General features: G+C 40.3%; 1 protein-coding gene across 3 annotated transcripts; it reads left to right on the top strand.

Annotated features, from left to right (window-relative positions):
* Positions 1–2,695: 2,695 nt before the first annotated feature.
* LOC144072869 (Ig-like V-type domain-containing protein FAM187A) lies at positions 2,696–10,974 on the top strand. 3 transcript variants are annotated; one of them, XM_077598253.1, is made up of 8 exons: positions 2,696–2,973; positions 3,503–3,695; positions 5,104–5,381; positions 5,680–6,024; positions 6,867–7,108; positions 7,639–7,870; positions 8,158–8,225; positions 8,320–10,973. In XM_077598253.1, the coding sequence occupies exons 2-6, from the start codon at positions 3,522–3,524 to the stop codon at positions 7,857–7,859; spliced, it is 1,260 nt and encodes a 419-aa protein (XP_077454379.1). In that variant the 5' UTR covers positions 2,696–2,973; positions 3,503–3,521; the 3' UTR covers positions 7,860–7,870; positions 8,158–8,225; positions 8,320–10,973. The 3 variants fall into 3 exon arrangements, with proteins under 3 accessions (XP_077454379.1, XP_077454370.1, XP_077454363.1); XM_077598244.1 differs by having other exon boundaries at positions 3,500–3,695; XM_077598237.1 differs by lacking the exon at positions 2,696–2,973 and adding an exon at positions 3,111–3,218 and having other exon boundaries at positions 3,500–3,695; positions 8,320–10,974.
* Positions 10,975–15,451: the final 4,477 nt, after the last annotated feature.

The following is a 15,451-nucleotide window of genomic DNA, read 5'->3' as shown; positions in this document are numbered from 1 at the left end:
AATACCAACAAAACTGCCATGCTTTGTACCTCTTTTATATTTTTGCAAATGTCCATGAACTGCTATATAGGTCACTGACTCTTATTTCAAAAATGTACTGCACCCTTTTCTCTACGTGACCCACTTAGCAATGGGCAGTTGACCCGACAGGAGGGTCCTCGGTCAATCTCATGCAGGACCAGGTCAATGTGCACTAAGTCTTCATCTTTGGATGAGTTTCACCAGTTCATCTAGTTCCTAATGCTCCTTAACTACTTAATTTACAAAGCAGACACATTAAGTGGTGCATACTGAGGATTGGATTGGATTGAATTGGATTGGATAACTTTATTCATCCCGTATTCGGGAAATTTTGTTGTCACAGTAGCAAGAGGGTGAAGATGCAGAAATAGGAAAGGCATTTTAGACATAAATAGATAGGTAATAAGTAAGTTAATAAATAAATAAAAACATGAATAAATATATAAATAAATAAGTGTGTTGCTGAAATATTATATATATTTACATATATATATATATATACATATATATATATATATACATATACATATATATATATATATATACATATATATATATACATATACATATATATATATATATATATATACATATACATATACACGGTAGGTCTTAACACTCAGCCATTTGTTTTGTTAAAGAGCCTGACAGCAGATGGGAGGAAGGATCTGCGGAAGCGCTCCTTCCTGCAATGAGGGTGCAGCAGTCTATTGCTGAAAGAGCTTCGGAGGGACTCCACAGACTCATACAGGGGGTGGGAGGTGCTGTCCATGTTCCCTGTTCCCGTCCCTCTCCGTGCTCCCGCATCCCCAACAGACCACTGCATAAAACACTGTAGATGCCACCACAGTGTCGAAAAAAGTCCTCAGCAGTGTCCTGCACACTCTAAAGGCCCGTAGACTCCTCAGTAGGTAGAGGCGGCTCTGGCCCCTTTTATACAGGGCATCTATGTTTGTGGACCAGTCTATTTTGTTGTTGAGGTGAACACCCAGGTACTTAAAATTCTCCACGATTTCAATGTATGTACCCTGGATGTTCACCTGAGTGGTCTGTTGAGGATTCCTCCGAAAATAGATGACCATTTCCTTTGTCTTACTGGTGTTGATGTAGAGGTGGTTTTGCCTACACCAGTCAACAAAGGCTGTGATGACGCCCCTGTACTCTAGGTCGTTCCCGTCGGTCACTCATCCAACAATAGTGGTGTCGTCAGAGAACTTCTGGAGGTGGCAGGTGTCTGTATTGTTTGAAGTCTGATGTGTAGAGGGAGAAGAGGAGTGGGGAGAGCACTGCGCCTTGTGGGGCCCCCGTGCTGCAAGCTACCACATCAGACGTACAGTCCTGGAGTCTCACATATTGTGGTCTCTCAGTGAGGAAGTCGATGATCCATGCGACTAGGTGGTTCCTTACTCCAGCCTTTTCCAGTTTCCCTCTCAGTAGGACCGGCTGAATGGTGTTGAACGCACTGGAGAGGTCAAAAGACATCATTCTCACCGTGTTTCCCGTGTTCTCCAGGTGTGAAAGAGACCTGTGCATCAGGTAGGTAGTAGCATCTTCCACACCAATGCCTGGACGATAGGCGAACTGCAGAGGGTCCAGCTCTGCATTCATCAGGGGGCTGAGGTGATTGAGGATGATTCTCTCCAATGTCTTAATCAGGTGAGAGGTTAATGCTACCGGCCTGAAGTGGTTTGGCTCCCTGGGGTTTGCAGTCTTTGGAACTGGGACCACACAGGAAGTTTTCCACAAGGTGGGGACCTTCTGCAGACTGAGGCTGAGGTTGAAAATATGCAGAATCATTTTGATCATTTTGCCAAGCTGATCCACACAGTCTCTCAGTAGTCTGGAGCTGAGGCCGTCTGGACCGGTAGCCTTCCTTGCCTCGATCTTCTTTAGGTGTTTTATCACCTGATCGACAGTAATGCAGAGACCGGTGGAAGAGGGGGAGGAAGGAGAGGAGGAGAAAGAGGGGGGGGGAGTTGCTTCTGGTCTGGGGGGGTCACATACACCTTGTGTAAACGTAACAAGACATATGACAAGTGTCTACCTTTTTATGACCAAAGATAGATGAACTTGTTCTGCTCATTAAAATCAATGCTGCCCTAGAAGGTCACCACTGTTTCCTGCAAACCCAATTTAGAAGCCATTTGTGTGCTGGGCATGTGAGAGGAGCCACATACCACGTGGGAAGACTAACAACAATGCAATTATACAAAATGCTTTGGCCACATTTACCCTCAGATGTTCAATGATGTTATCATTGAGGCTGTTCATTTGCATTCACAACAACACACTGGTTCATTCTAATGAGGGGAGGATGGCAAGGATTTTATGTGATGCTCAGAAAAGAAAAAAATCCAATACAATTTAGTGTCTTCAATTCATCTGACATCCATGTATTGGCAAAATCAGGGTAGGAAATATATCCTGTCGGAGAAAATACACATTCTCACTCCTATTTTGCTTTGTACTTATTATATCAAACATTGAATGCCATTGAATGCAAGGCTTAATATTTATTAAGTCGTTTAAATTCAAATCGGAGTGGCTTCAGAGTGGAAGTTTGGGGATTTTCCAAAACAAAATATAACACAAAAAAGCCTCTTATTTGTCTAATAACATAGAAAGAAAGAAAATTCAGCTGTTCAAATGTTGTGCACGTCGTGAAATGTGACGTCACAACGCATTCCATACTGACGTCATGACAACAACAAAGTGGGACGTGTAAACTAATTTAGTTGGACTTATCCAATATTGCTGAATTTTGTGTGTCTATCTGACGATGTCAATCAAAAAAGAGAAAAAAGAGGCGAGATTAGAATTTTACTTTTGAACAAATTAGGACATAGTGATTTCGTCATTGCGTCATGTTACTGAAAGATTCTTTCTTCAATGGGATGTTACCGCCATGAATTCAAGGAAGCACAGCACATAAAGTATATGGACAGGTTGAAGGTATGTTCTAACCTTTTCTAAAAACGGAGAAGTGTTTTCTTTGCGCCACAAAATAGGGACGTATCGCGCGGATCGTGCAGATCCAATTCATTTGTATGGACCATTAGTATGCTGCGTTCAAGTAAAATCAGAAATATGCCACTTTAACCTGACGAGCTCGAAACGTGAGCTATTACACAGTGGACTCTACTGCAGTCTACACAACAAGTATGGTTGTGTTCATGGATTTTTTTGATAATGAAAGGGTATGGGAAAAAGTCATGAAATAAATTTAAAGCTACCAAGCTCACAAGTCATGCTGCACTGTTTTCCTAGTACCGCTGAGAAATTTCCATCTAATTTCTACGACCAACAAAATATTTGAATTTTGTTCAACTGGATAATATGAGTTGAAATATTTTGCACAATTTGAAGCTAAAGGGTTTCAACAAGTAGTGCAGAGGTTGTGTCACTAATAATAATCTTGTTGGTGAACGTTGTTATATTTGAGATAAAAATCTCACTGTAAGGTATGTTCTTTCCAAAGAAGCCTCTGCCTGTACCCATGCATGATTCCCCTCTTCATCTTCCTCCTCTTCACCGAGGCTTGGAGCCACGAGGCTCCCAGGGAAAAGGAAAATGTTTTTTCAACAAAACCCTGCCCAGCTTTCCTAATTTTCTTCAACACAGCCTACCAAGCGGGAGCCACTGTGGAGTTGCCTTGCCGCTGCAAACCTGAAAAAGTGAGGCCTTTTCAACTGACCACACCATTAGCATTAATTATTATTCCCTACTCATGAAAATGTTGGTAACATCAATGTTGAATACTGTTTTGGATGTGTAGAGCTGACAATTACCTACTCATGATTGCTGGCCTGCTTTATTAGGGAGACAGCTGCTTCTCCAATGGCTTTTAAATTGAAAGATTTATTTTTAGTGGAGCCTGCAATGCATTTAAAAAAATCTGTTTTAATTTGGCTTTGCTTCTACTCATTCTTTTGTGTGTATGTGTCCACCTCACATACATTAAGAGACACTTTAAATTTCTATTTTGTTGTCATTTTGGCAGTGGCGGTCCGTGCAGTTTCTAGCGACGCCTTCAGCAAATCAATCCAACCCTCAAAAACTATTTATGGTTATAAAACCTTTACTGCAGCTACAGCTTGCGACACATAAAACATACAATTGAAATATATTTAGGAATGTAGCCATATTTTACTCACCAAAAATCCTTTTCAACTGTACACAATATCCATCCTCCTTTCTTTCTTCCTTCTTTTCTATCGCCATTGAAGCTAATGCTGAAAGTCGAGCCTGTCCTGTCGTCGTATTTCTGGCATACGTTTTTATTCGATGTTCGTTCCCGGTTGTGACAGATTTGCTTGCTTTGGAGTTGTCCGACCTTTCTTAATGATGTCCAGCTTTTTTTTCTTGAAAAGTCCGTCTTGAAAATGGCTTTAAATCAACACAACAATATATTTGCTTGTGCAGCTCGCTCCAGATACAGTTTGGTAGCTCTGGCTAATCCACTCTATCACTAGCCAATCATAGTTGGTGAAAGCGATGACGTATCCCTACGCCTGCGAGAAGGCAATGATGTATCCCTACGCCTGCAACAAGGCATTGTGGTGTTGCCAACTCGAAATCTGATTGGTTAAAGCAACAGTCTTATCAATGTTTGTTTAATGCAGCAGAGCCTGCAAAACTGATTGTGAAGGCCTTGAGGCAGATTTTTGACCCTGGCCACAAATAATGGCTGAAATGTGATTGGTTAAATGCTTTAATATGAAAACACACATCTGGAAGCAGTGCAACCAAGGGGAAAAGCAATGAAAGGAAGGTAACAGACAATTTGGAATTATTTAATATGTATTGATGGACAAAATATAATATATGATTCAGATATGTATTAGGCCAGCAGAGAAGGCCTTGAAGGCCCTGACGGCCCGCCACTGCATTTTGAGGAACATAAAAATACATTCAACTTCTTTATTTTGGTCAATTATGTTTGATTCATCATAACACTATGGAATTAAAAGAACCTATTTCATGATCAACTATCTTCAGAAAACCTTTGACAATTATGTTTGCAATGGTTGATATAACGTTTAACATAATTGTCATACAATTACCCTATTGCTTACATTTCAGATCCAGTCCGTGGTTTGGTTTTACAGGGAGCACACGTCTTTCTCCGAAGCCACCAGAGCCCTGACTGATGACAATGGAAACAAGCTGCTGGACTCCAGCCAAATTCCCCATGACGCTGACTTGCGCAGTCGTTTCTCAATTCGTCTCTTTAGCCTGATTATCTTTCAAACGTCTGTGGAAGACTCGGGTGTCTACATCTGCGGGTCGACTCAGGGCGACTACTTCTACGCCTATGATCTGGACATCCAGGAGGTGCAGGAGCTTAGCTTCACATCAAGGTTAAGGGTCATGCTGGAGATTGTCATTATCGGGCTAGTGGTGGAGTCAGTTCTTTTGCTGTTATAGTCCCTCGAAAATAGAACAATTTATACTTTATTGACCGTGAGTGAAAAAAAATAGTTTTGATAATGATGAAAATGCTCATCTCAGAACATTTTAACCAATAAGATGTCCATCTAGTCCACATTGCCTTCACATTTGTAGCTACGTTTCCATACCTATTAAGACCAGTGAGTTTTCTGTTCCAAGAATGTCAGTAGGTCAGCCTCAGTGACACTTGTTTCTTGTTTCTACCAGGCCTGCTCCTGAAAGTCAGGACAAGACTATCAAAGATGTGGAGGGACAAATATCTGGCCAGCTCTACCAAGTCTTCACCACATTCCGTCCGTGGTCACGGTGCGATCGCTGCGGCATTCTGGGCGAGCAAATCCGAGTGGGGCTCTGCTACGTCCGCTCTCGCTACCTACATGTGCGCTACAAGTGGGTCCACAAGAACGTGGTGTCCTGTGGCTCAGGGGCAGTGCCCGAGTCTTTCAGCCACCTGAAACAAAAAGGAACTGGAGCCAGGATGGAAATCAGAAACTGTAATGTAACTTGTTCAACGAAGGTGCTGGCCGCTTCGAAACCGGATAATAAACAGGGGTAAGCGCATCAGAGTATTTGAACAAATCCTCATTGTAGTGTTTCTTGAGAGCATTTTGTGTATTAGCTTCTCAGAGATTCTACAGATATAATATGTCATAATGGCAGTCGTCGTCTTATGACTGCAAAAGTTGTGAAGTATGATTCAACAGAGTGTAGCGCCAGTGTTGCGTATGACAGATGTTTGCGCTGCCGGCAGCACCAGCATCTTAAAAAGCCAATCAGGAGATGATGCAGCTTCACGTTCTAACTGCTTTCTAATGGCCCCGGTGGAGTGCTGCACTTCAGGGTTGCCAGATCACAAACCAATTGGACTCCAAACCAATCACACTGGATATATAACTCAATCAGTTCGGCGGGAGGTTCGCCCAATCTGTCAACACTGCTACACCTAGTCAAATGCTTTTCATACGACGAATAAGTGTTGCACCTCAAAACAACAAAATAACAACTTATTATTTTACATATTTTTACATTTATTTTCCATTAGCTGAGGCGTGCACAAAATCCCATTTCTGACAAGACTGCTCTTTTCTCCCTTTTAAAAAAAAAAAACAAGAGGTGCGTTTCAGATCAATTTGGAGATCACAGTCTTGCAAACAATAACCTCAATTGCAATGCAGAAATACAAATGTAAAGTACAGTATTCACAACATGGATCGACACATGACCAGATCAATTTGCGACCAATTTGTCAGTCCCGAATGTGGTTCCAAGTTGACGACTGCCTGTATTCAGTCTGGGGGAATTCTTTATAGATGGTTCATGAATTAGCAGTTTTAATTTGTGTTTGACTGCAATTTTCAATGCACACAAAATCTTCCTCTTTCTGTGTTTTTCAGTTCTGAATCCATAACAATGCAGGACATGCAAGTTTCCTACGTGAACCACCCAGCCGGGCAAATTCTTACCCTCAACTGTCCAGAGGCTCGGCCCTATATTGCGGTGGCGTGGGACAGAGGATCCAAACCTATTTATCGATCGCATATTTCTGTTGATCAAAATTCAACTTTCACATCTCCGAGGATTCATATTGATGTTGGGCATCATCTCGTCTTCACTCCTGCACAAATTCAGGACTCAGGTAGAGAAATCTTTTCACGTTTATTTTATTGTTTTACTTTCGTTTGGTCTATGGGTTGGCATAACTGCCTCAATATATCTGGAATTCAGTTTGTGAATCTTGACCTATGCCTCCATGTGTTGAGTTTACATTTATGCCCCATACAAGGCGTGTGCTTACTCTGGGTATTCTCATGCAAAATATACATGCATGGTAGGTTAACCGAAGATTCTAAATCAGGGGTCTCAAACTGGTCCTCAAAGGGTCGAAGTGGGTGCAGGTTTGCAAGAGGACACCTTTTGCAAGTGTAATCAGTTGTTTGCAGTCAGATGCTACTTATTTTAGAAGACACCTCATTGGTTGAACTATCGGCACTGGATCGGCTGGAACATAGACCAGGACCCACTGTGGCCCTTCAGTTTGAGACCCCTGTTCTAAATGATAAAGAGGTGTGAGTTTGTATGTTCGTAATGATTGGTTGCTTGTTTATATCATATGCCCGAAGATTGGCTGGCAACTAGAAGCTTTTACTTGTGTTTTTTACTTTTCAGATGTGTACTATTGCTGGCTAAAGGGGAAACGTGTAGCTGAGATACACCTGCTCGTCTACCCCCATTTTGGTCGTGGCATGCCCCCCACATCACATCCAGACTTTTCATTGGCCATAGAGATAGTTTTTAAATCATATGCTGCCATGACGGGACTGTTCTGCGTATACATCGTCGTTCGAGTTTGCATTAGACACCGGAGGAGGGGTGCCCATTTGGACTGACCCTAATGAAGGTGAAACCTTTTTTGTTTACATATTATTTGCACTAAATAAATGACTCATGTTTTGAAAGTCATTATGTAATAGTCCTGGGGGTTCAAATGGATTGGACGTCTATATAATGACAAAATGGTTCCACATTCACAGCAGGCTGATAAAAAGAGCCTTATGCTTACTCTAGAACCTCAATTTATTGGTGTCTTCTATATGGGCATGCACAGATTTAAATTCTATTTGTATACATATTGAACCTTTTCTCCTAAAAAATATACCTGGCTTATCTACCCATTCTGAACATCAGATATTTGCAGACCCCTGCCTTCAACATGGAGGTGATTAGTTCGACTGAAGAAGCAGGTGTGCAATATGGTGAGTGTTTGGGCTCCTGCCACAAGAAGTATCTTTTCAGCAACTCAATCTGACAGCCATTAGCACTCCTAAAGGACTCGTGTTGTCGATTTAGAGGCGGCAAGATGGAGAGCCTGGGGTGAAGAGAGGACCAGCTGTGGAGGAACAAGTATCGTACTCATGCTTTTTCTCTGGGTGCTCTGACATCTTAATGAGAACACATAAGAAGCTTAAATGTGTTTTTGGTCTCAAATGGAGTATTGATCTTTGCTGATGTTATTCCTCAATAGCACCTACATTTTCAAGCATTTGTAAAACAGCAAAGCGCTACACCTTTTTTTTAATTTAGATTTTTTTTATTTGACCTTTTTTTTCTACATAACTACACGTTTACTACTAAAGGCAAGTGGTCATAAGACCAAAGCTTAATATTGAACAATATATTTTCAGGTGATAATTGGCACATTAGTGAGCATGTTGAAAATCACACATCTCCCCGTGTGTAGCTTTATCTAAGAATAAAAAGAATAAACAAAGGACCAAATGTAAGCACAGTGACCAAATGGAACAACGACCCTCCCAACTTGGCCTAAGAACTCAATTAAAGAAGTTTCCCTGTGGAGCCTTCAGAGAGAATTAAGAAAATCTGCAGGGCATCTTTCTAAATGTGACCTTTTACATGCCTAATTTCACCAAGAATTCAGTTCAGGTCACTGACTTATTAATCACATTCATAAACTAAGTGTTCTAGCACCTCAGAAGCAATGACATTTGAGGGCTAGTTGGCTATCTGTACTATAAGTTATTTTACTGGTGGTTGAGTAGTATTTCCATACTAAATTTGATCACAGAGGACATTTTTATTTCCATCCTGCCTGCAGATAATTGGCTTGTTTTTGTGCATGATTCAAAACTAACATTTTCTTTGAGAAAAACAAAGCAATTTGTGTAAACATCTTTCATCACTTGTGTTGCTACCAGGGTAATGTAGTGTCTTGCATGACTGTCTTTGTACTTTGTGACAATGTGCTTGGAATTTCAGTCCTGCAATGAGTAGAGGAGTGTGTTCATTAGTAGAGGATGCTTCTGCTCTTTGAAGTAAATTTGAGTTCAATTGGCTTTTCACAAAAGCTCCAGCGCACTTCGATACTGTTGCGACTCCATCAAGCTTTGTGACTCCGACGGCACAATCTATGGCAGGGAAGAGTGTACTGGACTACTATGTTAGTGATTAGCTTTGTTTGTTTGGAGCAATGCCAAAACTAATAAAATATCATCAAATTTGAGGCAGAAGGGTATGCAGTAGGAAGTGAAGGGTTACATTCACAATATGAACACACAAAAGGCAAGTTAAATTTGAGAAACCAGATGACCTCTATTTTAGATGTTATTACCAGAGCACCAAAGGTTGCCAACTGTCCCTTGAAAGGCTGAGTCATCCTGTATTCACAAACATACTTGCATGTCCCGTGTTGAACGAATCCCCTCGACAAGCTTTAACAGAACAGATTTTACAGGCACATCTTTCTTTGATACCTTTAAATACTTCCAAACCGCAAACAGCCAATGAGGCAGGTATGTTTGCAAGACAGGATCAGCCTTGATGTCTTTCTCGCCGTGTTTTGAATACATCATCAAGAGGTTCTTCACACTATTCTTTTGGGCTTTCAACCGAAAACCGTTCCTGCATATAACATATAGCTAATTTCAGCCAAACGTGTTGGCGCCAAATTTTCAATCGCATCCGTATTTTTTGTTTTTGTTTTTGCATTATTATGGAGGAAGACAAAGGCTAGTGTGAATAACTTGTTCAACAAGTATAGTAGTAATTGATTTGTTAATGCTGTGAAAATGCACTGTGTGTGATGAAATGTCTCCCTTTTATCTGCATTACCAAACGAATGAGTCAATTTAGCAGAGTATTGATTGGACAAATGCTCTGAAACATTGTAGAACACTGTCAAGCCTCTTGAACGTGGACACACACAGAATCACAAGCAACGTGTTGGGCTTTTCAAAATAGGTCCTGATGGGCCATTGTGATTTTCCAGGAATTGCGTATATGTTACAATATGAAATGTAGACTTAATTTTAGTGTTACATAATTTAAAAAAAGTGTTTCATATTGGGATTTGCTGTTTCCTATTTATTGAGAAGTTCTCAAGTAAGTTAGCAAGCCTTATATCTTATTCGAATATCAAACAGTTTCAATGCTGCTTCATCTACTTGCCATCAACTCATCACTGCTCTCCGACATGTTGAGCTGGTGAGTGATGTCATTGGTGCAGACACTCAAACATGTCTGGCCAATGGGGAACTGCAATGTTTATGACATAAGGATTTAATCCAAATGAAAGGCTTTTTTCACTTATAAACAATAAATTTCACAATAAAAAAAATCCCTTCAAATGAAAACCAAAAAATATAATGCAATAAAAAGACATTTTTCCAAGGGAAGGTGGGGTCAATATTATATTGCGTTTTCGTTTTTTCTTTGATTGAAAAGTTTATTTTATTACCATCAACACTGTAATATTTTTCATTTTGATTTAAGCAACTTTTTCATTTATAATAATGGCAAGTCTACCGAGTTGCTTGTGTACCTATAATATTGCAAAGTTAAATGAAAAGATGTTTTACAGAAAGATCTCCAGTTATTCTTGTTCCCATCCATCTGCACTTGCAAATTCAGTGCTACCTCTACTTGTGAATGCATAAACATACAAATTATTCTAATTCTGAATTATAAGAGAAAAGCCCTGATGGGGAAAAGATACGAAAAAAATCCCAATTACGAAACATAAAACGAAAACAAACATAAAACGAAAACAAACATCCTAGGTGTTAGGGTTATTAGTCTCACATTATTATATATTTGCTTGCAATGAAGAACGCTTTGCTTCACTTAGGATTATATATTTGCTCGCTTATTAACATTAGAAAAGTCATTCTAGTACATCTGCTTGCAACCGTGTAAATGCTTGCTCCTGAGTTAGCCTAAACAACGGGAAGGTAACTCCTCTCTCCAGCTGGACTTCGCACAAGATTCTTCACACCGCTCCCTTGGAAAGATCCGGAGGACTCAATTGTTTTGACTTATGTGATGCCTGTTGTAAAATCTTATGTAATAAATAAGCAAGAGAGGCATCCATCGCGAGAATGATTCTTGGACGAAGCCGCGTCAGGATCGGTTCTCTCTTGCAAGACACCAGTTATGAGTCAGATGTCTGTTTTATTTGTGTGTGCATTTGAGAATGCCTATTGGTGAACCTATCACCAGGAAACATGAATGCAGTTCCTGTATCTGGTGTTTTTTAAATTTAAATTGTTGTGGTACAGTTGCTTTTCTATTTCCTATTCCTATCCTCCAACACCTCTCCGCTCTCCAATTGGATCAAAGAAAACGGCATCTCTGTGATGCTGGAACTGAGTTTATAGTGCCATGGGCAGATTAGAGCTAGCTTATACAAGGTAGCGGCCATCAGGTTCAACAATTCGCTGTACAGTGCTGCCATAAATAATTGCACAAGTAACCATTATTCATAGTAATAAAGAATTGTCATTTCCAAATATACATTAAGCAACTGTCCTGTAGCACATCTGACAATATCTTTAATCACAATAATTGGAAATCACTGATTTGAAAAGACCTAAATCCAATAGCATACTATTTTCAATCATTAGAAGAAATGCAAGGTTTTTACTGTTGAATGTGTCATAGCGTTTTATTACACATCTTACACTATATTGGATATGTATCCACTATTTTCCTTTACTCATGTTTAATACTTATTTATTTACTTTTTTTTAATTCACATTTAATTTTGGTCATGATTTCCTGTACTGTTTATATTGCACATACTGACTGTTAGAAAACATTTGTACTTTTATCACAATGTTTTGAATGGGCTTGTTCTTTCCGTCATAACGGACCTTAAATTCATCCATTGTTGCGTCTGAATGCTGCTGATCTTTTATCAGACAAGGTGCCCTGTTCATTATTCCCCAGAACGGACTAACTCACCTTACATAGGATATGCACACACTGACAGCGATCATCAGTGTTTATGACCAAATCCAGTGGTGTGCCGTCAGGGCCTTCAAGGCCTTCTCTGCTGGCCTAAGAAAAATCTGAATCACAGACTGATGTGAATTATATTTTGTTCATGAAATACTTATTAAATAATTCAAAATTGTCTGTTAGCTTCCTTTCATTGCTTTCCCCCCTGGTTGCACTGCTTCCAGATGTGTGTTTTCATATTGAAGCATCTAACCAATCACATTTCAGCCGTTATTTGTTGCCAAGGTCAGAAATCTGCCTCAAGGCCTTCACAATCAGTTCTGCAGGCTCTGCTGCATTAAACAAGCGTCGATAAGACTGTTGCTTTAACCAATCAGATTTCAAGTTGGCAACACCACAATGCCTTCTCGCAGGCGTAGGGATACGTCATCGCTTTTACCAACTATGATTGGCTAGTGATAGAGTGGACTAGCCAGAGCTAACAAACTATCTGGAGCGAGCTGCACAACCAAATATATTGTTGTGTTGATTTAAAGCCATTTTCAAGACAGACTATGCCAGAAATACGACAGGACAGGCTCGACTTTCAGCATTAGCTTCGATGGCGATAGAAAAGAAGGAAGAAAGAAAGGAGGATGGATATTGTGTACAGTTAAAAAGGATTTTTGGTGAGTAAAATATGGCTTTATTCCTAAATAATATTTCAATTGTGGGCCTGGTTCTCATATCTGAAAAGCTCCAGTGTTTGTATTTAATCACTAAATGCTGCTAGGATGTGGATTTTATCCCAGTTTAATTTTTGCCATTTCGCCATTGACGTCCATCGCTGTCTTTTCCCGAGGAAATCACCCCCCTGGCCTGGTTGTAATGTCTCCAAAGCTCCAGTATTTGTATTCATAAATGCTGCTTGGAAGTGGATTTGACCTAATTTTAGTGCATTTTTTGTCATTTCACGTATGGACGTATCAACGTTCATCGCTGTCTTTTTACCGGGTAAATGATACTCCGGGCCCGGTTCTGATGTCTAAAAAGCTCCAGTAATTGTATTTAATCAATAAATGCTGTTTTCGGCTGGATTTTACCCCATTTTCGGGCAATGTTTGCCCGTACGCCATTGACGTTTATCGCTGTCTTTTCACGGGAAAATCGCCCCCTGGCCTGGTTTTAATGTGTGAAAAGCTCCAGTATTTGTATTTAATCATGAAATGCTGCTAGGAAGTGGATGTTACCCCATTTTTGTGCATTGATTTATTGATTATTTTTTATGTGTCGCAGCTCTAGCTGCAGTAGAGGTTTTATAGCCATAAAATAGTTTTTGAGGGTTGGATTGATACGTTGAAGGCGCTACGAGGTTATATTCCTAAATAAAATTTCAATTGTATGAAATTCCCGGGGAAAGTCGTCCTTCGGGCCCGGTTCTGATATCTGAAAAGCTCCAGTGTTTGTATTTAAGCTCCAGTGTTTGTATTTAATCACTAAATGCTGCTAGGAAGTGGATTTTACCCCATTTTAGTGCAATGTTTGCCGGTACGCCATTGACGTTCATCGCTGTCTTTTCCCGGGGAAATCACCCCCCTGGCCCGGTTGTAATGTCTGAAAAGCTCCATTATTTGTATTTAATCAATAAATGCTGCTAGGAAGTGGATTTTACCCCATTTTTGTGCATTTATTGATTTATTATTTTTTATGTATCGCAGCTGTAGCTGCAGTAGAGGTTTTATAGCCATGAAATAGTTTTTGCTGAAGGCGTCACTAGGAAATGCACGGACCGCCACTGACCAAATCGTACAAAATTAATGAGAGGCGACTAATGTGTGTCTGGCGAGCCGAAGTCACATCCTTGGTGTTGTGGTTAAGCGTGTTGCGGTGGCAGCGTGCCAATGTCACGGTCATGTTTAAATTCAGCCCTCGTCTTGCTGCAGCAAGGTCATTTGTGCTAAGGTAGCCAGACACCACGTCTCATTTTTTAACAAAGAGCAAATAGGAATCTATAAATCTAAATGCTGCAACCTAGAGACCACTTTGTGAGGTTTACACTGTATTTATTATAGTATTGTAATGTATGTATAATAATGCTCAGTTTGGACTGTCACCAAGAGATTAGTTGATTGAAAATACAGAATGTTGACATCTCAGGTGTTCACTAACCCGATGATGTTAATTTTGTTTACAACATGAAAAAAATAAAGGAGAAAATGCTCCAAAAATGAGAAACAATACATTGGAATCAAATCAGCTAATCATCAAATCATTCTGCTTATCTGAATGTCTTAACGAGAAAAAGGCCTGCTAATCACCAGAGAAGAAGACACATTGACATTCGGGACAGCATCAATGGCAAGATGAGTGCCATGCTGACACAGCCTGACTCTAGCCATGTGCTCAGCCGGCAACCTATGATATCCCCCACTTAGGCCCTGCAAGTGGTCACCAGCAATTTTGTGTCCCCACACCCGCTGGTTTGTCCATGTAGTATGTTGGGTATCTGTAAGCACATGATTCCTCTTTGCCATCGGTGGTGGCTTGCTGCAAAGAGATTTTTTTTTAATTTTTAAAGGCAAACAAAACCACATCACACTTTTGGAGTGAATTTTTTCGAATACAATGGGGGTCAAATGTTTATAATTATTGTCCTTGCAAATGTAGTTATGGAGTCCCTGAGCAGGTCATTAGGACTGTGAAACCTATTGAAAGTGTCAAATTGCCTCATCGTTTCTTACATAGAGACAAATTGAACAATCAGGTTTGAAATTAGAAGTCGAGGAAAATAATACTATTAAACGAAAATGGTTAGGAAAGCAGAAAATGTTCAATTTTGACGTGGATTTCACCAAGAAACAGTAGGTGTTACGATCGGTGATGGAGGACCCCAAAGCAGGCAAGGGCAGCAAGTCTGGTACTTGAATCTTTATTAAAATCGTCCAAGAGATGGGCAAAGGCACAAAAGGGAGTAGCGTAGGCGAGTAGTTAGTCGTGGAAGCATACCTGTCAACCTCTGCCGATAACTGCCCTTATAAATGATTATGATTCCCCCTTACAAACCCCCCAAAAACCTTACAAACACCGTACGAGTCGTACGGTGTTTGTAAGGTTTTTACGAGTCGTACGGTGTTTGTAAGGTTTTTGGGGGGTTTGTAAGGGGGAATCATAATCATTTATAAGGGCAGTTATCGGCAGAGGTTGACAGGTATGTCAGGAAGGGAGGTCGGTAACCGTGAAGTATGTC

This window comes from Stigmatopora argus, chromosome 1 (assembly GCF_051989625.1).
Source record: "Stigmatopora argus isolate UIUO_Sarg chromosome 1, RoL_Sarg_1.0, whole genome shotgun sequence".
NCBI lineage: Eukaryota > Metazoa > Chordata > Actinopteri > Syngnathiformes > Syngnathidae > Stigmatopora > Stigmatopora argus.
This window is presented reverse-complemented; position numbering and strand designations above follow the sequence as displayed.

Bases quoted from the DNA above. Each gene is read 5' to 3' on its own strand.
- LOC144072869 (XM_077598237.1), top strand. The intron at 3,696-5,103 runs GTGAGGCCTTTT...CTTACATTTCAG, and splicing joins GCCGCTGCAAACCTGAAAAA to ATCCAGTCCGTGGTTTGGTT. The intron at 6,025-6,866 runs GTAAGCGCATCA...TGTGTTTTTCAG, and splicing joins AAACCGGATAATAAACAGGG to TTCTGAATCCATAACAATGC.